Source organism: Cygnus olor, chromosome 12 (assembly GCF_009769625.2).
Source record: "Cygnus olor isolate bCygOlo1 chromosome 12, bCygOlo1.pri.v2, whole genome shotgun sequence".
NCBI classification, from domain to species: domain Eukaryota; kingdom Metazoa; phylum Chordata; class Aves; order Anseriformes; family Anatidae; genus Cygnus; species Cygnus olor.
This window is the reverse complement of record NC_049180.1, coordinates 16,402,627-16,429,766: the sequence shown is the minus strand read 5'-3', so window position 1 is coordinate 16,429,766 and position 27,140 is coordinate 16,402,627. Positions and strand designations below refer to the sequence as shown.

The following is a 27,140-nucleotide window of genomic DNA, read 5'->3' as shown; positions in this document are numbered from 1 at the left end:
GAGCATCTCTTAAAATATTTGCCGTTAGGACTTCCTGATGTGTATTAGTACTACCGTGCTCTGTCCTGATTTCTGGTAATCAAAGTTAGTTTGTGACTTTTATTCACTGTAAAGAATAAATATGCAGGCAGATTTGTTCTAATCCCCATTTAAACTGTGAAAAACCTTGTAGTGATCTGTGTGTGTGACAATTTCCAGATATTTATATGAACGAATTGACGGACGAGTACGAGGTAACCTCAGGCAAGCTGCAATTGACCGGTTCAGCAAACCAGATTCTGATCGCTTTGTGTTCCTTCTGTGCACCAGAGCTGGTGGTTTGGGCATCAATTTGACTGCAGCAGATACGTGTATAATTTTTGATTCTGACTGGAATCCTCAAAATGATCTGCAGGTAAACTTGTTTAATATTGAGAGTGAAGACATCAAACTTGGTTGATAGAAATTTGGTCACTCAGAATGTTCAATCTGTCGTTAATGTGTATCACATTTAAATGTTCAGGTTTGGTTCTAACTTTTTCTTTCAAACTGATTAAATACCCAATATAAGAAAACTAAGTCAGTGAGTTTATAAATCTCTTAAGATTTTGATGACATTATGAAACCTGAGGCAGCAGTGGGGTTAGATTTTGCATATATTGAGTAACACAGTTTACAGAAATAGAACCATTCCATTAAAACATAATTTATAGAAATGAACAAATTTATATAACGAAACAGTGAACTAATCAAATTTAGGAATTGGATGCTGAAATTGAATACATTCCCAAATCGCAACTTTTAGCATTTTTATCTGGAGATCAGATAACTTTGGGGTTAGCATGTCTTTTTTGTCTGGTGCTACTGGGAGATAAATACCATTCAGTAGCACGTTCATCTGCATTTTATTTATTACTCTGGTTTTGGAAAAACTATAGGCACTTGACTTCTTTTTAAGGTTATTTTTTCTTTTTAAGGCTGTGCTACAGCAAAACAAATTTATTGGAAGAATCTTACGTTATTCCTAGATCAATCTAAATTCTTACTGTTCTCCCTTCATTCAAAAGGCTCAAGCCCGTTGTCACAGGATTGGTCAGAACAAAGCAGTGAAGGTCTACAGACTGATAACTCGTAACTCATATGAAAGAGAGATGTTTGACCGAGCAAGTCTGAAACTGGGACTCGATAAGGCTGTCTTACAGAGTATGAGCGGAAGAGAAAACAGTGTTGGTGGTGTATGTAGACTTCCTGAATTAATTTTCCTTTTGATTTTGTAATCATGTGGGAAGTATTTTAAATTATAGAAGTTAAACTTTTTTCTATTGTTTGCATCTCTGCTATGTTTTCTGATGTGAGCTAAGAATAGTAGAAATAATTTACAAGGTACTTCAGTAATAACTTATCAGAGTTTGTGCCTCTTAAGGTAAACAATGTCAAAGTTAAACAAAGGGAAAATTTTCTTCTTGTTTTCCTTTTATTTTCCTGTATTAATATAATGTGTTACTTCAATATAAGGTGAGATTTACATCTTGTGTTAAAGGGTAGGTTTTTAAACCTTATATTCATCACAGAGAGACTAGCCAAAACCAGAGACAGGTACTTGTATAAGTGGGTACTGTAAACACACAGCAAATTACTTTAGCTGTTAACTAGATGTATCTCTGTCTTTAATAATCTAGATTTCAAATTCAGAAATTACAAGGCACCGTTAGGTCGCAGAAGCATTGGAAAGGGAAAGAAAAAAACTTTGGGGATCTCTTCTAGGCTTTTTTAACACCCATTTTATTTACTTAGATCCAACAACTCTCAAAAAAAGAAATCGAAGACTTGCTTCGAAGAGGTGCATACGGTGCCATAATGGATGAAGAAGATGAAGGCTCTAAATTCTGTGAGGAAGACATCGATCAAATTTTGCAGCGCCGTACTAAAACTATTACAATTGAATCAGAAGGAAGGGGCTCCACATTTGCCAAGGTAAAGAAGCAGCAAGTTTTTCTTTGATAGTATAGACCTGTAAACTTAATCGAATATTATAAAAATTTATACTTAGATAAAAGTAGACAACTTTTGTGTGTGTGTGTTTGTATGTTAGATACATTTTTGGAGTTCTTATATATACTTACTAGCATATGCATATAGCAAAATCCAGTTTACACATACACCTTGAGTAAATGCCAGACTCAAAGAGACAAGTTGTGTGCAGCTTTGGAAAAAGGCTGGGACTTGAGAGACATAATGGACTGCAGTAACCAAAAATATTAAAAGCCTTTAGTTTATAGATTCATTCATATTCAGAGCAAGGGAAAATGCATATAAGACAATTATTTAATAAGATTACAGATAGTTAGCCTTATTCTAGATCTATTTATAGCTAGGTTATAGTTTGAACCTGATCTTTTTTGGTAAGAGTTTGAAAAGTTAAATAATACATAATATTTTAGGAGTAAAGATAAAAGGAGTAAAGGGGGAGGGGAGAATAAGAATATAAGGCCTTAAGAGTAACAGTGTAGAAAAAAAATTGGACAAACTCTGTTTCTAATTTGTGGTGCATAGGCAAAAAACAATAATTTTGTGGCATCTAAAAACCTGTGCTGGAAAATTGAACAAGCAGAACAAAAAATAAGCTTGAATCCTTTAATTTCCAAACTTGCAAAAATGAACCTGAACAAATACAAATTAAGGTAAATTAAAAAAAAATAAAAATCTCAGGCAGTATAATCAAATTTGGAGCATGCGTCCTTCATTAATGCAGTAATGCAATTGTTACATTTAAAAAAGACATGAAACAGAAAACTTTTTATACTGATGTGTATGTATTATTTTGAAATGTACATTTATTGAGGATCTCTTATATCTTGCTGATTTCTGAGTTAAGTCAAAAAAAAAAGCTTTCTAAAGAAGCAATATGAAACCAGTTACGGAACATGATTGTGACTTTCTTTTCATCACAAGAATTAGAAAATTTTATTTTTATTTACTTTTTTTTCCAAAAAGCACTGTTTTTTTTAAAAGGCCTTCTGAAATGAAGCTTATTCCTTGCTTTCAAGCTTCGATTGTTGGTAGCTTAAGTACTCCTTTGAAATTTCCCTCAAGCGGGTACTTTTTGCATGAGATGAAATCCCCAAATGCTGATAAGCCTCTTCAAACGATTCTATTTTTTTCCATTCAAGTAATTTAGATTCAGACTTGGAAGCAGAATAATCTTGCTGCTTAATGTTGTTCTCCCCTGATGGTGCATAAAAGTTCATTAGATTTTTCTGATATATTATGGGTCTGAATTTAAAAAATGAAGGGGGAGGAGAATTTTGAGTTACTTTGCACTGTTAGTAACTTCTAAAGGCTTAACAGCTGCTTGGGAGATTTTGATGGAATAAAGTTATGCCGCACTGAGGCATTCAACTCTACAAACTTCTCGTGAATGCTGTTGGTAAGATATAATTATATTTTTTTTACAGGCTAGCTTTGTTGCATCTGGAAACAGGACTGATATTTCACTAGATGATCCCAACTTTTGGCAGAAATGGGCCAAAAAAGCAGAAATAGATATAGATGCCATCAGTGGTCGAGTAAGTATTTCTCTCATAATGTAACATTTTTTCCAAGTATGTGCTTGCTGTCTATGTCTGAGATGGCAATATAAATTTTTGGTGCTGCTTTGTTCAATATATCTATGAACCAGAGTTTGTGTGATGGTTACTTTGTGCATGGATAATCAACCAGCAGATAGCTTTAATATTTCCTAGCTCCCTGTTGTCCCAAAAGAGTTTGGGCATTTTTGATTTTTTTGTTCAAGTCCTGGAAAAAGTTGAAAGTGTGTAATTGTTCTGATTGCCTTGTTTCTTTGGCCGTAACTCCTGTTCTGGAATCTGCAAAACAGCAGACAGAGGTGTAATTACTGGTTTTACAATACTGGAAGTTGTGACTTACATGCAAAGACATTCCTATGAAGTCAGTTCTAAAAAGGTTTCATTGACCCTTTTTACTGATAGAGGCTACGTAATATGTAGTCAGTGGAAGTATTCAGCTCAGATGAAGTGTTCAATATGGCTTTTAAGTAGTGTGCTGGCATCATTGCATGAAACCCTTTTTTTCTTGTTGTTGCCTTAAATACCACAAAATGTTTTACATGCTTTACAGGTGTTTTCCATGATGTCTTTGCAAAAGACCTATTCATGACATTAGACAGAGGTTATTCCTTTATGAACTAAAGCCAGCTATTTACAGAAAAATTTCCAGCTGTTTTTCTGATATGGTTTGCTTGAAATTTTGCAGAACAGCCTGGTTATTGATACCCCAAGAATTAGAAAACAAACAAGGCCCTTCAGTGCTACAAAAGATGAGCTGGCTGAATTGTCTGAAGTGGAAAGCGAGGGTGAGGATAAACCGAAACTCCGCAGGCCGTGTGACCGTTCCAATGGATATGGAAGAACAGAGTGCTTTCGGGTGGAAAAAAACTTACTGGTCTATGGGTATGGTATACATCCTTCTTTGTTCTAGGAAAAAAATAAAAAGAGAAAAGAAGGGGAAAAAAAAAGCAATTGTTTTTCCATGTACTAAATTGTATTTATGGGAAAACTTATATTGGTGAAGTACAGATCCTGACCAGTTAATAAATAGGTATTTGTATAGTGCATAGACCCTATATATATAGCTTCTTTAATGTATGTATTGGATGTGATCCTAAGCATTTTGAGATGAATTACTTTTTGCAGAAATTCTGAGGCATAGTAAAACACACCTAATCACACAACTGTAATTTTAGGTCTTTGCTTTTGTAGCAAGACCAAGATTTACCTTGGTCTTTTAGGGGCTTTTGGGTATGGGTACATAAATGGTGATATTTATACATATTGCAATATCGAGGTAGAAATAAGCATGTACTGATGGCATTCATAGCATTTTTGCCTTTCCCTCCCTCCCCTACATTTAAAGGAGCTCGTTTAAATCTTTATTATGCTTTTATTGTTTTAATTCCTACCCTCTTTGTTGTTTAGTCTGTTAAAATGAACTACATACAAGTTTTAGATTAAACTTGCAATAACCTGGTGTGTCTATAAAGAGATTTTATTTAAAATTTGAATTTTATTTTATGAATAAATTTGATATAATCATGTACCCTGTATAAATCTTTCTGACAATTTGTAATTGAAGAAATATTAAAGAAAGCAGGTAAAACCCTTTCTTCAGGGAAGGATAGACGCATCTAATATGGGCACTCCAGTAGTCTCTGTAAAAATAAATAAAAATATTACGATAAGGGCTGCAGGCAGGCTTAAAACTGTATATATAAATATCTAAAATAAGCTAATGAACGGCTTGGTAACTGTCTTGTTCATAATTGCAGAACATCTTGCACTTCCGTGAGGTTTGCATAGGAACTGAAAATCTAACCAGTCATTTTAAGCATACTTATATCAGATGTTGTGATTTTATAAATAAAGTCTTAGGTGTTCTTTTCATCCACCTGAAAAGATAAATGACTGTGCATGTTATCATTGAGTTCCAGTGAGTTTTGTGCCTAAAATGATCCTTTTTTTCTAAACATGTAGTTTTTGTTTAAAACCATTTTAAACAGGTAGTCGTGTTGGAAATGTTACTTTCATATTTCCACTCAGTAATTTAAATGGAAGGAAAAAGTAGAATTTCTCTAAAATTTTGGTATTCCTTTTTATAAAATAAACCTGCTGGAGTGTTTCACTTTTACGTGCTAACCTGTGATTCTCTTTGGACTAGGTGGGGTCGCTGGAGAGAGATTTTGTCACATGGTCGCTTCAAGAGACAGCTAAATGAACAGGATGTGGAGATAATTTGCCGAGCTCTCTTAGCCTACTGTCTTGTTCACTACAGAGGGGATGAGAAAATAAAAAGTTTTATATGGGATCTCATTACCCCAACAGAAGATGGGCAAACACGAGAGCTGCAGAATCACCTTGGTAAGGACTGAAGTGGTTTTGCGGTTAAAAAGCTTCACATACGCATGCTAGTGACAATGGGATAAAAGCAGCTAAAAATTCTCTCTGAAAGTGTGCTACTTGAAACAGGTATCTGGAGTAAGCTCCATTTAATTCAACTGATGTAAAAAGAAGTGTCATTTCTGTTTCACTTTGTTTTTTGATTGCTTAACGAAATGGGTTGGTATACTGTATTTAAGCTTTCTTTCTTTTGGTTCATAAGAACCTATTTTGTTTCAAAGTAGGTGACAACATACTCTTGTCTCTGTCCCCATTTCCTGCTTTGTCCTTAGCTTGTGAAATGTAGTTCAGAGATGCTCTAACAGATCAAACAAAACAAAACTTGTATTCACAAGCTGGAAGGCTGGTGTATTTTCTAGTAGGTCACAATACTGGTATAGGATTTTGTAGCTATAAATATCACAGGGGTTCTGTACCTGCCTGTTGCTGTTACTGTATTATGTTTTAAATTATATAGGCCTATCAGCCCCTGTGCCTAGAGGAAGAAAAGGAAAAAAAGTGAAGACCCAGGCTAGCACTTTTGACATACACAAAGCAGAATGGCTTCGAAAATACAATCCAGAACATCTTTTGCAAGATGAAGGATACAAAAAGCACATAAAACACCACTGCAACAAGTAAGCAGTAGTTGAAGTGTGAATGTTTGTCACTTCTTATGTAAGGATTTTTTTTTCTTCTAATTCCTTGTTGTCTTAGACTTTGAAGTACTTGTTGTGTTGCTATGAAAAAACAAGTTTTCATAGTGTGTTTGATTAGGACAAGTGGTCTGTCTTGTACTATGAGGTGAAATAAATATTTCATATTAAAAATAACCTTGTTATCCTTTTTAAATAAACCGCATGTTTGTACATTGCGGAGCTGGGGGCCCGAGAGAGAGAGAATCTTGCTAGCATGTTTTTGGAGCCTCGTAGCAGCCAAAGACTAAAGAACTTGGGAGTGCTTAGCAAAGAAATTGAAAGTGCTAAAGTTGTTGCTCCTAAATCTTTTTTTTTAACCTGGTATTGTTTCTAGGCTTCTGAGAATCTGAGCTGGCTTGCTTGTTGAAAGCTTATCCATAATGATGAACGAGGTTATTTTACATAAAGCACTTCTTTATAACAAAGCTTGTCATACTCTGCTTGAAAACTTCAGGCAACTATAGACAAAAATTGAGATAAAGCATGGACAAGCCATTGAGGTCATGAACTAAATTTGAAGTGAGGAGGAATGAAAAGGGATGTGAAAGATGTTTATCGTCAGCCTGCTGGAATCTTTTTAAAGGAATCTTCCAAGTAGGAAGAGGGAAATTAGAAATTTGCTCTTAGCAGTAATTCATGAAGCAAGTGAGTATTCTGCTGGCTCTGGTCTTTCTCTGGGATTTGAAAGGTATTTTGCAATGAAACAGTAGCAATAAAAAAGTGCAGAGTGACTTGAATTGGAGGTTGTCTCCTCTCGTAACTGAAGGAAGTATGTTTTAGGAAAATGGCTTGTAAACCTTCTGATGTCACAAAAAATAATGAAAGCTTTTAAAGTACTAATATATCTGTTTCTAACCTTTTTTTTCTTTAGGGTCTTGCTTCGAGTAAGAATGCTGTATTACCTAAAACAAGAAGTCATTGGTAATGAATTCCAAAAGGTGTTCGAAGGAATTGATGCCAGGTGAACTATACGGAGGGTTTTTGCCTGTTTATTTTAGATGTAAACTTATCAAATGAGTATTCAGAAGTCTTAGACCCAAATAAAAGATGTTGCAAGCAAATATTTCTATTTTTAGGTTGTGAGGAAAACATGTTTTTATTTGCCATTTTAACAAAACACTTTGTATTTACTTGACACAGGAAGTCTTGATTCCGATTTGGGAGTCTAGCTATATGAAATTATTAAAAACAAATAGAATGAGAAAGTAAGTGAAAGATGAAATATGTTTGACATTCTAATTGGCAGGTTTTCCTTGCCTCTTTATGCACACTTTTAGTTAAGTGTTGCAAGTTCCATTAATTCTTTTATGGAAGTATTTCTGTGTGAGAATTCTTGAGCTCATGGCTGCAAGAATTTGCAGTAAATAGAAACTTTGATTTGGATTCAGAAAGCTGTTATGAACATTTACGGATTAGTCCATCTCATGCTATTAAACACAAAAGCAGGTAATATTTGGTTTTACTAAGGTTGGTAAACATGAACTGCTAGAAATTGGCAGAATTCAAAGAGAATATTGTATGCTCCTTCTGCTTTCATATTCTTTCCCTGTTATTGGTCTCTGCCAAATACAAAATACCAAGCTGTCTGTCTTGTATTGCTGTTTAATACTGTTATTGTGTAGCTTATGTACCTCTTAGTAGCATAGTCCTACATTAGTTAGCTGTTACTTGCTTTTAAATACCGAAGTGCATTTAAAAAAAAAAAAGTTTCTATCCAAAGAATCTCTACAACCTTCAAAATAATCTTTGAATTGTTTTGTTGGACATGGAATGTGGTACATGGGTCTTTGAAAAGAGAAGTTTGAAAACCTTCCGTAACGTACAAATTCCAAATTAAAAATGTACTTCTGCCTCTGAATATTACTGACGTTGATGCTGTTGGTGATTCTCCGTAGTGAAATTGATGTTTGGGTCCCTGAGCCAGATCACTCAGAAGTTCCTGCTGAATGGTGGGATGCAGATGCAGATAAATCCCTTCTAATTGGAGTTTTTAAACATGGTGAGTAATATGAATGACGGCATATGTATTTCCCCACCCCTCAATATCAACTTCTATCATCTTTTCTTTTATAGTTTACTTTAAAAGATGACTTTGTGCCACTTTTTTATAGGTTATGAAAAATACAACACTATCAGAGCAGACCCAGCACTGTGCTTCTTGGAAAGGGTTGGCAAGCCAGATGATAAAGCGGTTGCTGCTGAGCAGAGAGCAAATGATTATATTGATGGGTAGGAGTGCTTCAAACTGAGCATGAATGTTTTAAGGACTTAAAGTAAACAAGACTCAATTTGTGTGTGTTGTACTTTGTTCTCCTCTTAACTAGCTTTACGCTAGTTTGATGTCATTGTTGTGAAGAACAATACTTTGAGCAGAGTTAGGAGAATGTAACAAAACAATTTAAATATCTGGGATTTCACAGTTAAGGGAGAAATACATCAACTTTATGTTAAAAGGATTGTGCCTTGTGTTGCTACTTCAGAAATATTACATGCTGAAGTGTACAAGTCTTCAGAGGCTGAATACTACAGATCTATTTAACTTGATTTTAGGTTGGTCACCTTGGTGTGTTTTCTTGTGTAGTTAACCAGTGACACCAGTAGATCACTTTGAGTATTACTGGATAGCTTCTGAAAGGGAGAACTTCCTTTACTCATTGCTTCATCAGTGATATTAGCAATTGTGCTCAAAAAGAATATGAGTGAGGCAGTAAATGGGAGAGGGGGGCAGGATTCAAGCAAAAGTTGTTATGAAATATTTTCCTTGTTTCAAATATAAAATTAAACACAGTGTATGTAACTAGATTGAAATGGGTTCTGCTTGATTTGAAAGAGTGTAAGGTCTTCCTAAATATTATTAAAACGTGTTTTGTGTTGAAACTTTAACAGGGACGTAGAAGATCCGGAATATAAACCAGCACCAGCAATGTTTAAAGATGACATAGAGGTATAACAGGCATTTATTAATAGCTACTTTTAACACACTTAGAATGTAACACTTCCATTTTTTTACTGAGCAAATAATTACATTTTTCTATGTTTTTCAAAATTGATAGACCTTACTCCATGTTTCTCTGCAGTTGGGGGTGGGGAACAGGAGCAATTTACTGTGTAATTCTGTTGTGTGCCTTGTTAGCTGTCTGTCCAAAATGCACGTTACTCTTGTTCTTTGTCATATTTGTAAATTGTCTACAAGAAGTGCATTTTACCTAAATCCTTGGAGAAGGATACATTTATTTTGTTTTACTTTTGTTTTTCTACAGGATGATGTTTCATCTCCAGGTGATTTGGTAATAGCAGATGGAGGTAAATACATAGAACTTGAAATCTGCACCTTATTTTTGGTTAATTCCCCTGACTTAACTAAAACTTGTTGACATTGCCTTGTGTAGACCCATGGAGATGAACAACAATTAATTTATTTATTTTTTCTGTGATTTTCTTTTAATATAGATGGACAAATGATGGAAGGAGACAAAATCTATTGGCCCACCCAGTCTGCCTTAACAACACGTCTTCGACGCCTAATAACAGCTTATCAACGAACCAGTAAAAATAGGCAGGCCCAGCAGATCCAGCCAGCATTCCCAATACAAGCTAGTATGATGCAGCCTCCATACGAAGAAGCTGCTCTAAACCCAAAGATGGCTGCTAAGATAGAAAGACAGCAAAGGTATATGCATTATAGAAATACAAATGTTTATGCGTACTTATTTAAAAATATAGAGAGAGAGAAATAATTGCTTACTACATGATAGAAAATTACAGATTTTTTTTTTGCTTGGTGGTGAAGGTGGACAAGAAGAGAAGAAGCTGATTTCTACAGAGTTGTGTCCACATTTGGAGTGGTATTTGATCCTGAACGGGGACGATTTGATTGGACCAAATTTAGAGCAATGGCTAGGCTACATAAGAAAACTGATGAGAGCTTAGAAAAGTACCTGTATGCTTTTATGTCAATGTGCAGGAGGGTCTGTCGTCTCCCCTCAAAAGAAGGTGGGTGTATATATTTTTATCTTTAGTTTTCTCTTTACTTTTTATTTAAAGTGTTTTTCTTGATTATTGCCTTCCTTGTTCATGTGTTCTGAAATAAAATGGGGGTGAAGAAAATTAGTAAAGATCTTAAGTGAAGCGTAAAATTATAAGCTTATAATGGGGGAACATAACAACTGATTGAAGCCATCTACTTCTAGTATTGCTTTGCAGTGGTTGTTTTTGTTTAGTTTTGTCTTTTTGCCAGATTCTCATTTTTGTTTTGTTTTAAAACAGAACTCGTAGACCCAAACATTTTTATCCAGCCGATTACAGAGGAGCGTGCTTCCCGGACTTTGTATCGCATTGAGCTCCTAAGGAAGGTGCGAGAACAGGCCCTTAGACACCCCCAACTGTTTGAGCGACTAAAGCTATGTCAGCCAAACCCAGACTTACCTGTCTGGTGGGAGTGTGGGACTCACGACAGGGATTTGCTTATTGGAGCTGCTAAACATGGAGTTAGTAGGACAGATTATCATATCCTTCGCGATCCTGAACTGTCATTTATGTCTGCCCAGAGGAACTATAGTCAGAACAAAGTGGCGCTCTCAAGGACTTCTACTCCACTCTTGCATCAGTACCAGATGGCATTAGCTGCTTCTCCTCTTACACCGCAGTCAAGATTGCTAGATGCTAAAGCGAATGCTCTCGAGGATGCAAAAGTTAAAAATGAAAATCTGAAAGAGGATGCTCAGTCTTCTGGAGAGGAATCTATGTCTACAGAGGAGACACAGATGATAATGAAATCTGAACCTCTGAGTCCGAAAAACGGCACACCAGTACAAAATACAGACCACAGACCTAGTGTGAAGGCTGAAACAGACAGGCGCATGGTGTCAGCAAGGACAGAGCCTCTAACTCCAAACCCAGCTTCCAAAAAACAGAGAGTCAGCAAAAGAGGATCTGACTCTAGCTCTGACTCAGACTCTGACTCAGATAGATCATCCTGTTCTTCCAGGTCATCTTCGTCATCCTCTTCGTCTTCCTCATCTTGTTCACACTCTCGATCAGGCTCTAGCTCTTCTTCATCTTCATCTTGTTCTTCAGCATCTTCATCCTCCTCATCTTCATCCTCCTCCTCCTCATCGTCGTCATCATCATCGTCTGAAGAGAGTGATAGTGATGAAGAGGAGGCACAAAAACGTGGTATGTTGGTAGTCTTACTACAATTTTTAAATTGAACAAATTTCTTCCTAACGGAAGAATGTCCAAAAAAGGTTACTGAATCCCAGAAAAGTAAACGTAAACAGTTTTGCTTGATTTGAACCGAGTCAAAAGAATTTCAAGAAGAGAGCTTTTGCTTTGCTTTTTATCAGTGCTTTGGATGAGGTAGTTGGTTTTGCTTTTTTCTTTTTCCTCCAGTCTTGCTTTCCTGTATGTGTAGCTTCCTCACTGTGCTTTCAGGAAATCTGCAAGTGTCCTTCTGTACAAGTTTGTGTTGTAAGCTGCTTTTTCTTGAAAGCTAGAGGTGGCCTAGCAGTGTACTTGCGCTGAAAAATTTCAAACACTTAAATACATACTTCAAAACTGCAGTGATTATAGAGTATAGGACCAAAGAACCCATTGAGACACTTCTGGAAGGTTCAAAGTAAAAAACATAAGCCTCTGATCAGTGAAGTGATTTAAAATGTGCACTAAGCCAACCAATCATTATTTGAAACATTCCTTACTTTTAGATACTCTGACCTGTACTCAACTTTTGCCTTGTTCAGACTCCGAATGTGGGAATATTTCTCTGCTCTGTAATAATAAATGGTAATAGAAAAGTGAGGAGAATGAAGTTAAGCAGTGGCATTACAGCATGACTAAATAAGCTGACTTTTTTCCCGATACCTCAAAAGGAAATATTTAATCAGATGGATCCTGTTGTCTGTGAAAATGAGAGATAGAAACCTTAGGGTTAATTTACTGGGAAAAGTGGGCAAGTTAAATGCCACTTAGGCAAAATGATTAAGATGCTGCTCCCTGTAGCAGTGGGAGGACATGTTCAAAGGAAACAGCTGTATGAAAAAAATAAAAACAGTGAGAGAAAAGGAAAGTTCACATGACTTCGATCTTCAGTTCTAGATGGTGGATACCATAACGTGCTACAAGTCAAAATATTAGCCTTGCTTTCTGCCAGCTCAGTCTGTTTATGCAAGTAATTGTGCCATCCTCAGATGTGCAAAATCTTACAAATCAGTCAGCCTACCTTTCTGTGGCTATTTTACTGTAACTTGGTATTGAAGAGATTGGCAAATGCTGGAAAGCTTCTCTTGAAATTCATCTGTGCATTCAGTTTTAGGCCCAGTTTTTGTGTCATATATTGTATGGCGGAACCTTTGGTGTACTTTCCATATTTGAAACATATTTTGAGAGAGTAAAATAGTATCAGGTCACTGAATACATAGCTATTGCTAAGGACAGATACGAGTTCAGTAGAATTATCCTGCTCTTTTTGCTGACGTAGTATTTACCTTGTTAGGCAGCACCTTTTTTCCAGTTTGACTGTTTCCCTGTGACATAGTGAAACTTGTATTGTGAGACGGAAGCAAAAGTAAAATAAAGATGAAGAGAGAAATATAAGAAAGTCAGGGGACACACCTAAAAGTTATGGGGGGGAGGAGGGAGAATCAGTGATTTTAAAAAAAAAAAAAAATTACATTTATGCAGAGGCGCATTTTCAATATGAGTAAATTAGAACATCCAATGTTCCATCTAGTAAATGAAATGGCATTTTTAAAAGTAGTTTCCCAATAGATTTGCCACACTCTGGTAATAGACACCTTTCTTTTCAATCTAATTCTGTATTTTAATATGTTTACCTGTAAACGAAGTACTAATTTTAAAGTAAACAAGGACTTCCTATCAGCTTACCCTGTAGCATGCCCATTTCAAATATCTCAAGTTTGACATGTTAAGCTCTCAAAAAATTAACAGAAATTATATATGTGTATATGTGTGTATATATATATATATATTATATATATATATATATGGAATTTACATGCCTAGGAAAGGGTCATCAGTCACACTGAAAAAACTCGCAAATTAATTCTTCAGTATAATTTTGAGTTTGGGCTTTCTTTGAACATTTTGTGTTGTCTACCTGAGCCTCTTACAGTGAGTCTGTTTTTTAACTTACAACATCAAGTGATTTTAGTGGTTTTATTTAGCAGAAGGAACTGCTCATATAAAAGCATATGATGAAGAAAGTGTAGCTTCTCTGAGTACAACGCAAGATGAGACGCAAGACAGTTTCCAGATGAACAATGGGACACCAAATTCCAGTTACCTCCTACAAGGTGGCTACATGTTGGCAGCATCCTATTGGCCAAAGGCAAGTTTATCGTACTACTTTGAAAATCAAGGTTATATGAGAAGGTGGGCTGTGACATTAGTATTCAATTAAATATGCTAACACCACATCACAGAAGATCTTGGGGGGGGAAAAAAAACAATTGACTTCAGGGTAAATTATAGTAAAACTGCAGTTAAGCAGTTTATGCATCAGTTGTAGAGCTATATATGTACATGAGAGAACATTCATGTGGCAAGCAAAATTTGAAAGAAAGCGTATGTTGGATGTAGATGAGATAAATGATCAGGTATTGGAATTTTAAGTCAGTGATTGTACTCTTTAGAGTAGTTCAAAAGTATGTCAAGAGTGAAGTAGAGCAAGAAATCATTTATGCTACATGTTAGAAACTATTTTATTTAGGGATATCAGACACCTTCTGCTACATTGTAAAATCCTAGTAAAATTCTGAAGTTGTGCTGAAGTATAGACTGGGTAAGGCAGTGATCTAATACAGCTCTCATGTTAGAATTTTTACTCTGTGATTCTGTATGTTGAAATAGTCCAGTATACATTGGAAAGATAATAGTACTAATGGACTGTAAATTCATCTTCTTTGAAATAAGTACTGAATAGTTTTAAGCTTTTTAGTTGTGTCCAAATTTCTATGACTGACATAACTAAGTTAAATTCTGTGGTTGATTGCTTTTCAGTCTTCCACAATATATTTTTTCATTTGAGTGTTATGTGCTTTTTTTAGCTGTTTTTCAGTAGTCAGAGAGAAGATCCATGTGATTTGATTCGTAGTTAGGAAGTTCACAGAGTAGTTTGTTACATACTACATAAATGTAATGTATGCAGTGTCACTAAGCATTACACTTATAAAAATACTTTCTCTGTTTTTTAGGATCGAGTTATGATTAACCGGCTCGATAGTATTTGTCAAACAGTGTTGAAAGGTAAATGGCCTTCAGCAAGAAGGAACTATGACAGCAATACGGTGGCATCTTTCTACACAAACAAGCTTCTGGATAGTCCGGGTGCAGCTGCAGATTACAGTGAGCCCAGTGCACCAACACCCCCTCTTGCAGGTGTTAAAGAAGAATATGATCAGTCACCACAGATGTCAAAGGTGAAGAAGCATGTACGAGAAAAGGAGTTTACAGTGAAAATCAATGACGTATGTTTATTTTTATTGCCCTAGGACCTGATTGCGATTGCGGTGTGCGGCATGCTTTACCTGCAAGTGGCTGCCTGCTCTTATTCTCACTTCCTTCACACACTTGTTTGTGGGTATTTGGGTCTGCTTCTTCTGAGGTTTTTGGGTTTTTTTCATTGTTGGTTTTAATTTTCATAAAACTCTGGAGGGGAATCACCATTATTTCCCTCTTTGAATTTAAATTTCGCTGTTATATTGCTTTTTCAGACTGACTGTTTTATGCATTTCCTTAAAAACTGGGTTAATAATAAACAGTATTTCTGTTTGGCTTTTTTGAACGTTTCAGCATGTCCTATTCAGCAAATAGGTTTTTTTTCATGGCCTTTTAGAGAGTTACAGGTACGTTTTCAAGTTAAAATGTAGGCTAGAAGCTTCAAACGTTTTTCTTACCTACATTCTGTGACCTGTTGGTAGCATGTAAAAAATACACAAAACTTTTCTCTTGCAATTGGATTTGTCACTTGTTTAGGACAAGATCAGGTAGGCAGCTGTTTAGTGTCTAGATTTTTCAATTAGGATGTTTTATAAGGATGTTATATAATTTATATTCTTAGAGGCAATTTCATGAAATTTCCAGTCAGTTTCCTTTACATGGAGGAGAATCAAGACTAGTTTTAAGGTCTAATATAAGTTTTTTGTTCTTCTTCAACTCCTCTGGAGTAACTGTTTGTATTCTCATACAAACCGAAACTCATACAACAAAAATCCTGATTATGAAGGATTATGAAGTAGTCGTTCTGCTTCAGAAGAGACTCTTCTAACCCTGGGATTTATTTAACAGGAAGGTGGTTTGAAATTGACTTTTCAGAAGCAGGGACTGTCTCAGAAAAGGCCATTTGAAAGCGAGGAAGGTGCATTGGGACAGCAGCAATACCTGGCTCGGCTACGTGAACTCCAGAACGCTTCAGAAACCAGCCTCGTCAACTTCCCCAAATCACTTCCTGAATCGGGTATATACTGTGAATTCCTAAAATGTCAGAGGACATGAGGATTAGTAATAAATCTTTTCTTCTGTGTTCTTCTGTTAAACTCCATGTATATAGGCAGTGGAGAGAGATGTTGGCAGTGTTATTTGCTCTAAACTGCCATTTAGGGGAATTCTGTGCAGTGTGTTAGGGAATCTGGGCACCTGAGTTAGGATATTGGACCACGAGTACTCTCACAGTGTCAGTTATTGTAGAATTCATTTATTAGAAGGATGCCATCTTGCATTTTAAACACCCCCACAAGAAGATCTTAGTAATTATAAAGCTCATCAGTCTCCACTGTAAATAATGAGTTTAAATTACAGGTTATTAGGGCTAGTTTGGAAGTAAAGATGAAGACTTCTAGACTTATGTCTGTGTTGTCTTTGCACTCTTCATATTCTTGCCTGTGTCTCATGTAATGAAACAGTGGAAGACAGTAGTCTAGAAAAAGGTTTGTGGCTTACAGCCAAAAACTCATAGCTTATTTTCATAACAGTAAGCGTACATGGCTAATTTAAAAAGCATTTGAATTTAGCAGTTAAAATTTGGATTAAAATATTTGTAGTACTAGAATTGCGTGCTTGCGTTAGGCCAGATTCTGATCAAATGGCTGTAATTGATTGCACGCTTATGCATATTAAAACATCTCCTTTGAAAATACCATCCTTAGCTTTCATTTTCTGCTAGATATATTACGTGTAGAAATTATCTGCACTAGCACAACTTCAATTTTATTTCCTTTTTTATCTTTTAATTCTGAAGTGTTTCTTGTTATAAACAATTTAAGCATCGACATTAATTTTGCTGTGTAATTTCATTAGGTACTTCCAGTCACTTAATAGCCAGCGCCAATGGAGTGATAGTTGACAGTCAGCCTGTAGTCAAAAAGAGAAGAGGAAGAAGGAAGAATGTGGAAGGAGTTGATGTCCTCTTTATAAATAGAAATAAGCAGCCTAACCATGTAAGTAAACTCCATTCTGTATCCAAAATAAGGCCTAGATTACTGTTAATTCCTTACCTGAGTGTAACTGGTTGTCAACATTCAGTGAAAAATTAATTACTCGGCTGTTTTTTTTCTGAAACTGTTCACTGGATGCATATAACTACACAAATAAGAACTGGTGGAGTTTCACTAAAATATTAGAAACATTACAATATCAGTATTTTTTTTAAAAGAGTCTAGCTTTGATAAGCTGTAGTTAACAGTGTATTATTAATAACTTGATATTTGTCTTAGCAACACCTTCTGATGTTACACATGTTCATGTGTTACGGCACCTGATCTTACAGGGATTTAAAGGGAGCTTATCTTTATGCACCTAATTAGTCTCCCCGAGTCCTTGAGTTTGTGCGTAATGATCTGCAGGACTGCGGCCTTTATGGTATCATACACGAAATAATCGTGATGGTTTGCTTTCTATGGAGAACTTACTCAAATGTTTTGAATTTCTCCAGGTTAATCCAGGTATTAACTCCTGCCAAGTTGCTGCAGGAATAAACCCAGCACTCACCTACACGCAGTCACAAGGCGTGCTTGATGCAGAGAGTCCAGTTCCTGTTATTAACCTAAAAGATGGAACAAGGCTTGCAGGTGATGATGCCCCCAAAAGAAAAGATTTAGAAAGGTGGCTGAAAGAACATCCTGGCTATGTTGAAGATTTAGGAGCTTGTATTCCTGTGAGTATTCCTTTCAGCTCTGCTTTGGTGAAACAACAAAACATTTCTCATGCAATACCAATTGAAATGTATTTTATGTTTCATGGAATTACTCTTTCTTTGTTCTTTTTTGTTGTTTAGGAAGGAAAATGTCTGTTTTTTCTTATACATTTGAGCTCTACAAGCCTCTCATTTATTTCCCTTCCTTCCAAATGTAATTGCTAAGAAGAGTAATACTAAACAAAGAGATTTAATCCTTGTATAGTTGTACATAGGATTTAAAAAATTATCTAAGATAAGAAACCTAATTAGTTAATCAATATCATGGTAATATGAGAAATTATGGGAGCAGAAAACATGTAGCAGCATAGTTAGTGATGTGCAAGAGGGGTTAGACTTTACTGTGGGATGTACCCCCTATCTACGTTACAGGGGTATGGTAGTGATCTTTATGTGGGCATGATTTTTCTCAAGTTACTTCTGAATTCAGATTTGTTAATGTTGCACAGAATGCATGAAGTCTTATTTATGACATCTTGAATAACAGCCTTATTTCTTCAGAAAGATGTTATAATACAAAAAGAAACAGCATCTGTGCTAGTTAAAACACTGATGAAAACTGAAAAAATATTAAAAAACAATGGGTAGAAGCTGTTTCCTGATCTTCTCATTACATAGTTGTGATTTGTAAATGAATACTGTTGTTAACATGTTTCTGAAATTAATTTTTACCATTTTTTTAAATAGTTATATCAGAAACATAATTGGCTTTGTAATCTCTTTATAATAGAGAACACAGCTGCATGATGGGAGGCCCAAACAAAAAAGACATCGTTGTCGAAACCCTAATAAACTGGATGTTAATAGTTTGACTGGTGAAGAACGTGTTCAGCTCATAAATAGAAGAAATGCAAGAAAGGTATTAATATTGTTCTCATTCATATGTTCCCCAAATGAAAAGTTTCTGAAATGAAGTCTAATATTTTATCAAGTGTAACTCTATGTACAAATTAAAGGTTTTCTGCTAGGGGTTTGGCACAGAACAAGAACATTGATCACAATCTTCTAGTAAGCATTTTATGAGTATGAAAACATACAAGATACTGCTAGAAATTTACCTTGTGGTTAATGTTGAGAGCGAATTGAACACTCAATATGAACACTCAATATATTGCAGTATTTATGCCATTGACTAACACAGGCATGGCCACTGAAATCTTTTTTTCTGTTGTAAAAATGACTCGTACCTCACTATTTCAGTTTAACTGTCGGACTTGTTACAGAAACTTTTTTCAGGGAAAGTTCTTAGTCTCTGTATAATCTTAATTTACTTGAAGACTAGCAGCAAAGACAAAGCTTTTTAAAAGGACCTGTTTTTAAATTTGACATGTTTTTTAGTGTAATTCTTTGTATGTTCTAATCAAATAGCAGCATTCTCAGAAATGCTAAATTCTGGGCATACCATCTCATTTTTACATGATTACTTTTCAAAAGATTAAAAGTAGATTGGTAGTGCATCTCTCATAGAATCTCGTCCATTGGTGTTGCTTAAATCCTGTGTACTGGATCATTTTGCATTTTTCTTTATTTTTGTTGTTATCTCTGCCATTCAGCCTTTATGGGTCACCAGTATATATGCATTGTACATCGAATTGCTAGGTTATGATCAGGGGATCAAAAGTAGTGGTTGTTGGTTTTTTTTTTTTTTTTTTTGGTCTAAAACCTGAACAGTGGAAGATGGGAAGCCAGTTGCTGAATACAAGTTTTCAGATATATGAATATATGGTCAAAGTTCAAAAGATGTAATGCATTTGAATGTGCTTTGGGGAAGGCAAAAAGGCCATACTCAAGAAAAGCATATAGAACATTCCTGTTATTTATGGAATGAATTTAGATACTTGGGATGGTGTCTTTGAGTGTCAATGTAGTACTAAAGCAGCAATCCAGGGAGAGTCTTCGAGGTGTTGATTGCATCACCTTCTGGAGCATTTCCTCTTGTGATGCTGCCAGTTTCTGTTAGAGTAGTTGCAAGGAAAGCAGTTTTTTTATTATTATTATTTTTTTAATGCTGCCATTAAGGTCAGAAGCTTTGTGCATCTGTAGAGGCAAGTGAGGCAGAGCTTGAGTCTTTAATCTCTTCCGTGCATTGGGATAGCTGCTCTGAAGAGGAACATCTATGGTTGCTAGTTTCTTGAAAAACACTTCTCTATAGTAAGCCGTGCCCTGCAGAATCTTCAAAGTTGATGACTGACAAATGAGGGATTTGGTCTTTGCTTGCTGTAAGAGCCTATGCTTTCATCATGGCTTTTTTCTTATATTTCCACACCCAAGTTGAGACAGTCTTCCTCTGTTACCTTATTACTCTGTTTCCCCAGTTATAACCTGCCCCCAACTTCTTTGCATCACTGAACTCTCCAAACTATTGTCTCACTTTCTTTTTTTAATTACACATTTAGTAGCATGGGGTGGGAGGACCGTAAGTAGTAGCCTAGGAAACGTGAATTTAAGCTGCAGTTTATAGACAAAGCTATAGATACTTTAGATCTATATATCTGAGATATAGATCACAGATATAGATACTGCAATTCTTTTCCCTCTCTTTCAGCCATTTCTTCTTTCTTTCTGGATCATAGAATAGAATTGTAAAATAATATGGATCTGAGTAATACTTCTGGTTAATTTGAAAGCTTACTTCCTTGCTTATATGATTTTATTAAGAAATGCTGTCTAGCACTCTTAACTCAAAAGTGACCTTTGCATGGAAAAAATACAAGAACTTCACAAGAGAAAGAGAGCCTCCCAATGGAAGTATTTTAGAAGCTGACTGAGATAAGAGTGATTTAGTGAATAGATGAAAAGGTGAACAAATGAGATTATAGCTACAGACTTGGTGTTACTTGGTCACTATTTTCTATTCATACTGTTGCTCTTTGATTCATTACATGTCTAAATAATTTCTTGATGTTTAACATAGTATGAATGTTAGATACTGAAGTTGTGGCATATGAGTGTAATAGAGGAGTTAGGGCTTAGGCTGAGAACAAATCAGGAGTATCTCACATATACCAACAGAAATCAATTAAACGCTATGCTATACTTAGTGATAATTGTAAGACTATATGTGTGTTATTATATGAAAGACAGAAATGAAACAGTGTCAGTTATGGTTGTTGCCTTTTTTCTTATCAGAAGAGAAATATTCACTAACTTCTCTGTTCTGTTTCTCAGGTGGGGGGTGCATTTGCTCCCCCTCTGAAGGATTTGTGCAGGTTCTTGAAAGAAAATCCAGAGTATGGAGTGGCTCCTGAATGGGGAGATGTTGTAAAACAGTCTGTGAGTATTTGCAAAATGAGATATCTGTGACGTGGGGGTGAAGGCAAGGTTTTCATTTCTGGTACTAAATTATATTAAATTTGGAATATGAGTCAGTGTTAGCTTTTTTTCAGCCAGCTCGGTTCCCTAAAGTGGTTTGCTGGCACAGCTGTGAGTAGGCGGAAGAGAAGGGACAGTAACTGGCAACCCCAAATTAGAGATTTGGTTGAAGGTGCTATAATGCTGTGACTTCTTCATCTCATAAATGTTGCCTTGAAGGCTTTAAAAAAGGTACTAGCCCACAGAACAGTTTCTTACCCTTAGAGTCAGAAAGATAAGTATGATTTTAAGTATTTACTTTTTAGCCAACTTACTTTTAGTTTTAAGAGGTCAATATCACCAATCAAAATGTAAATCAAGTATTAATACAAATATTTTGTACTACTTAGGATTTCTGACTTAAAGGTTTTATTTTTAGCTGAAAACTAACGTTGAAATTCCAGTGGAGGGACCAATGTTAATATATTATTATATTGTTAGGAATAGGTTTGCACAACAACTTAGAGTTTGCCTGTGCATTCCTTCTGTATGGATTATCAACCAAGTTAGAGGTAAAAATAGTACCTTCCCTGGTAATCCTCACTAAGTTTCTTGCTAGTAGCAAGATTTAGTGAGTAGCTTTTTCCCAGATGCTTCAAAGGGGTGCATCTAAGTGTGTGTCCTCACATTTGCAGGCATGTGTGTTCTTCCATGCATATTTGTATACATACACTGTGTTGCGTTTAGACCATGGCTAATAAAAAGCTTACAGAACTACATGCATTTATAGACAGAATTTGTACGTGTTTACATCCATCAAATAACTGTGCACCTGACTGATAAGTTACATGTCTTGCAACCATAGATATATAAACAAATCTCTGAGAATGATTCCAAGGTTAAACAACTTTGTTTTCAATCATTAGGCACCAGTATGAAAAAACTGCTAGAGAAGAAATAATACATGTTTATGTAGTAATAATAAAAACTCTGATTTATTAAAAATGAACGCACCAGAAATTTCAGAGGTTTCGTTTGAGGTTTGCATTTGGTTAAATTTCAAACAAGAAAGTTTTTTGATAGACTTACTTTGTCTGTTTCCAACGAAACAACAGGTATGAATTCTCGTTATGGGAACTATTAATTAGCTGATCTCTCTTCCCTTGTAAGTGCCATTGATTCAAGTATGCCATATGGTTCTGAGTTCACTGCGTGTTTGCCTTGAAGATAAAGACTAGTCTTTCTGTGAAAAAGTCTTAATAAATGCCTGTTTGTCCAGTACCCTTGTGGGGACATGGTGGTAGAAAAAATGTATGTAGAGAGAGGATTAGATTGCAACAAATATAGATATAAGTAACAGCAGAATTACTTCTAGAATTTCATAATGTGCCACAGGACGGAAGAACAGTGTGAGTTCTGAATTCTTCTAGATGTAGTAGATTAGTTTAAATTAGAGAAATTTGCTGGGGTGAAAAAAAAAAGCTATTTTATTATGGAGATGATTAATAATTGATCATATGGTTGCCATTTTTAAGAGAAATTTTCAGAACAATGCATTTCAAAGAGAACATTAGCACACATTGCAGTTCTTCCATCATTAGGTAGGAGGGCTTGCAGAGGTGAAGCAAATAGTATGCAAGCCTTAAAAAGAAGTGGTCTGAATTCCATTTTAATAGAATTGAATGTGAGTCTTTATTCTTAAGTTTATGGATAAGATGAAATACAGAGACATTAAACAGACGCTGGCAATAATAAAAAGGACTTGGAGATTGTTTTGTGTGCAGTCACATGTCTATATTTAACCTTAAACTGATTTTTTTTAATTAAGCAGTATCAAACTAAGTGATTATAATGTGATAATATTGCAAAGCAGTGCTGTGTTTTAGATCTTGAAATAAGAGTGCTCCTCTAATTAGCTGTATTTGGGTTGATGTGCAAACAAACCTCTGAAGACGAGTTAGCAATGGGTCTGAGAAGACACCTGCTTAGACCTGACTGTAGAAATGGCACTTGAGATGTTTGAGATGTGATAGCACAAAGCCACCATAAATTCCAGCAAGTGGTCAAGAGATCGAGCTGCTGTGCTGACATACTGGAATCATCTTTGACACCGTTACTGTATGCTTGTGGGGTTTTTGTTTTTTGTTTGCTTTGTTTTACTTTTGCATCTTTATGCTATCAAAACACTGATGATACACAATGTCTCTTGCAGGGATTTCTCCCAGAAGTTATGTTTGACCGTATTCTCACTGGGCCTGTTGTGCGGGAAGAAGTAAGTCGGAGGGGAAGGCGCCCAAAAAGTGAGATTGCTAAGGCAACAGCAGCTGCAGCCGCTGCCACTGCTGCGAGCGTGTCGGTTAACCCTCTGCTGGCTAACGGATTGCTGCCAGGAGTGGATCTGCCTAGTCTTCAGGCCTTACAACAAAACCTGCAAAACCTGCAGTCGCTGCAAGTAACGGCGGGACTAATGGGAATGCCAGCTGGCTTAACTACTGGAGGAGACACCAAGAACATGGCCGCCATGTTCCCCATGCTGCTGTCAGGGATGGCTGGATTACCAAACCTGCTGGGCATAGGAGGACTTCTAACCAAGTCTACGGAATCTATTTCAGAGGATAAAAAGGGAAATGATTCAAAAGAGGCAGATATAAAGAAAGAAAGGACAGAAGACCAAAATACAGATACTGGTGGTGAAAACTCTGTTTCGAGCTCTCCTTCGACATCCTCTGCTGCTGCAGCTGCCAATCCTCTCTCTCTTAACCCATTACTTTTGTCCAACATACTTTATCCAGGGATGCTTCTCACTCCAGGCCTTAATCTTCATATCCCAGCTTTGTCTCAGTCTAATATTTTTGATGTACAAAACAGTGAAAGTAATGACACAGGCTCAGCCAAGCCCACAGAAGAAAAGGAGGAAAATTCTAGGGTTAGAGATCAGGAAGACAAAGGGGGAACAGAGCCAAGCTCTCACAATGAAAACAGCACAGATGAGGGTTCAGAGAAAGCAGATGCTTCATCTGGATCTGATAGTACATCATCTTCATCTGAGGATTCAGATTCTAGTGATGAAGACTGACCCCAGACTCTGCACTTAAATTATGAACTGATTTTGAATTTATTCTTTAATTATTTCATTGTAAATAACCCAGTGTTGAGTGCATCAATGATTTACTGACCGAACATTTCAGTATTTGTTTAGAAGTGCAAACTGCTTTCAGAGACGTTTTGCATGTAATATTTCTTGAAGTTCATAAGTTTCTGAACTTGTACGTACTATCAAATACACAATGGTGTAAAATTACAACAAAAGGCATTATAATTTTGTTGGGGGGTTAATTTTATGAAAATAATGCTCAAGTAAGAGCTGTATATTTAATATATTTGCAGTGAACACAGAATACTTTATGCATATTATTGATTTAATTTGAATATAGTTTTACAGCCTCCTTGACACTTATAATTTACAGATCAAAACTCAGCAATAATTTGGGCAGCTAATGAATGTCATGAAAGCTGTAGAATCTACATCACCATCCATTGCTTTAATTACATGAAAATGCTCTAGTGTTGTGATGCACTGCTGTTTCCAATTCAGGTACAAGTGTGTTTAAAAAGATAAATTTTTCCCAATCAGCCAATTAAACTGGCTACCTGTTACCTCAGCTGAGTTAGTTTAGGAAGTTTACATTGGTTTCTATTACTTGTTTTCAGGTTTTGTTTTGTTTTCTAAAGACATCCTGTATATCATGTTAAAATCTGAGCTGAGATATGACTGTTGGTGGTTTTTTTCCCCCCGTCATTACAACTGTTCTGTGACAGCAGTAAGGGGGAAATAACAACAAAAACTGTCTTATCTCATGCTACTTGGCACCATATAGATCTATTTAGTTTACACCTTGCAAAGTTTTGGGCTCCCTCCGCAGAATTAAAACTCCCCAAATGAGGAGTAGTTTCCCCAAGACTCAGAAGAGGCAATCTGTCATAAAGTGCCACTGAAAAGACCTTTCAACACTGCATACTTCATGTAAAAATTGTTTGTTTGCTTTGTTTGTGTAGATTTCTATTTGTGTTTTATGTCATAAAATCTCCTGGAGTTACCAGTTAATAATGGTAAATAAAGTATAGATAGTTTTGAACTCCTTTTGAGTTTAAACTTCTCTGCAGATTTAAATCTGACTAAATATTAAATATTACCCCAAATCATTATTGGGATATCACTTCATATGTTATGCTGAGTTACCCACTAGAGAAAAAGCACTTTGAATAGTAAGGAAGATAAATTATTCCTAGAAACAACAGTAACAGGGCATAAAGCATCTGTTGAAGTCCAAAACCTTAGAACCCTTTACTATATAAAATCTGTCTAATATTTGATGTGTGATCTGATCCTTCCTCCTTCTTAAGCTGCTATTACACTGCCACAGTAAAGGCCCAGATTCACATTTACAGAAGATCTGAAGTGACTGAGATTTCAATTGACCTTTGTTACATCATTTGCAGTCCAAGAAAAGGCAAGTGTTAAGAGAAAATAGATACAGGTACTAGTAGAAGTCATTAAAAAAAGCTTTACAAAGGGATAAATTTAAAAATAAAAACAAAAACTGTATATTTTGATATAGTTCTGTTGCTTGCTTGTACAGTAAAACAACTGTGTTGTTTTTTTTTACCGAGAACTTTACCAATGAAATATAAGTTTCTATGTGCAAAATAACCCCATGATTAGAAGCAGTATTACATGTAATTACACAGCTATACAAGTACCATTTGGATTGTGCTGGTTACATATTTTCCCAAATAGTATTCTGATTTTTGGCCCTTCATGCAGTGTCTTAGCAATAGTGAAAATTAAAAACTGCCAAGAGAAGGGGGTAGCAATTCTTCATCATGGAAATAAAAAAGAAAAAAGTATTGCATATTTAATATTTTGCCCTTTGTAATATAGCACTTTTATTTAACTAGGATGCATCTATGAAATAGCCAAAGTTCTACAAACAGTTATTAACTTAGTTTGCTGATGGATTATGTCAACAATACCATCAATTCCCACCCTTACCCCACAAAAGAAATCCTAAATCTTGTGGCTAAAACCTAATTTATATCAGATTTATGAAATAAAGTATTTTCCTAATTATGCTCAAGTGTTTGGTTACCATTCTAGTGATTCTTTCTATGTAATAAGGCAATTACAGTTTCAAGTAATGAAAGGCTGGTACAGACTTGAACATAATGTATTGGGTTTATTTTTAATCAGTTTGAACCAGAAGGGGAAAAATGTCCCACTATCAGCTAGACTATATGCAAATACGGTTGTATAAAGTTAAGGGTTATAAGGAAACCTCAGTAGAATTACACTAATACTGAAGTTAAAATTAAAAGGATATCCAAGGTGATGATAAAGTGTGTGTTGGTAGTTACTAAAAGAACCTTAGCTGTTATTGCCTTGTATTTCTATCCCTTGTTTCAGGCTTCATGATCCAAGTCTTAGTCCAGTTTTTCTTTTGGACATTTGCAATATTTGCCAGTTGTGTTCTGTGTAGTCTGAATTTGCTTTCTGTAGTTGAACAAGCGTCTTAAAAAGTCATTTGTAATTTATTGAATTACTTTCTATGATGTTCTATAGAGCAAATGGAAGTTTAATTATTTTTTATTAAACATATTCTTTGACTACCCATGATGTCAGCCTCAATATATGAAAATAATGCTGTGTAACGATTAAACGTGCATCTCAGAGCAGCAAAAGGTAAGTCTCAGCGTTACGGACTAAACTGAAATTACTCTTTAGACCTTAAAAGTAAAATCAAGCATAGGATGTGTTTTTATTTCAACAGACACAAATATTTTTCTTGTATAATTTTTCTGGGAATTGGTTTGAATCAATTTCCTATAATTTTGTTGTCTTACAAACAAAATGAGTTGCTGTTCCAGCCCTTGAGTTGCTATGGAAGGAATACATAGTCTAGGTTCTGGTTAGAAATGAGGATGCATCTAATGTTCCTGAGTAAGCGTGTTGGG

The 27,140-nt window shown here is 35.7% G+C and overlaps 1 protein-coding gene across 13 annotated transcripts in view; it reads left to right on the top strand.

Moving 5' to 3' along the window:
- Window positions 1–26,797, top strand: part of CHD9 (chromodomain helicase DNA binding protein 9) — a 94,396-nt gene extending 67,599 nt beyond the window's left edge. For 8 of the 13 annotated variants that reach the window (XM_040570895.1, XM_040570896.1, XM_040570908.1 and 5 more), the window contains 23 exons: window positions 199–394; window positions 1,047–1,214; window positions 1,774–1,953; window positions 3,435–3,545; window positions 4,252–4,448; window positions 5,713–5,912; window positions 6,409–6,568; window positions 7,500–7,589; window positions 8,524–8,627; window positions 8,740–8,857; window positions 9,515–9,572; window positions 9,889–9,931; window positions 10,079–10,298; window positions 10,419–10,621; window positions 10,895–11,803; window positions 13,813–13,976; window positions 14,842–15,114; window positions 15,935–16,103; window positions 16,943–17,082; window positions 17,577–17,798; window positions 18,568–18,696; window positions 21,006–21,110; window positions 23,341–26,797. In XM_040570895.1, coding sequence (XP_040426829.1) covers window positions 199–394; window positions 1,047–1,214; window positions 1,774–1,953; window positions 3,435–3,545; window positions 4,252–4,448; window positions 5,713–5,912; window positions 6,409–6,568; window positions 7,500–7,589; window positions 8,524–8,627; window positions 8,740–8,857; window positions 9,515–9,572; window positions 9,889–9,931; window positions 10,079–10,298; window positions 10,419–10,621; window positions 10,895–11,803; window positions 13,813–13,976; window positions 14,842–15,114; window positions 15,935–16,103; window positions 16,943–17,082; window positions 17,577–17,798; window positions 18,568–18,696; window positions 21,006–21,110; window positions 23,341–24,204 — 5,023 coding nt within the window. In that variant the 3' untranslated portion in view covers window positions 24,205–26,797. The remainder of the gene's footprint in view (window positions 1–198; window positions 395–1,046; window positions 1,215–1,773; window positions 1,954–3,434; window positions 3,546–4,251; window positions 4,449–5,712; window positions 5,913–6,408; window positions 6,569–7,499; window positions 7,590–8,523; window positions 8,628–8,739; window positions 8,858–9,514; window positions 9,573–9,888; window positions 9,932–10,078; window positions 10,299–10,418; window positions 10,622–10,894; window positions 11,804–13,812; window positions 13,977–14,841; window positions 15,115–15,934; window positions 16,104–16,942; window positions 17,083–17,576; window positions 17,799–18,567; window positions 18,697–21,005; window positions 21,111–23,340) is intronic. The other 5 variants (XM_040570899.1, XM_040570903.1, XM_040570900.1 and 2 more) reach the window with 4 other exon arrangements.
- Window positions 26,798–27,140: the final 343 nt, after the last annotated feature.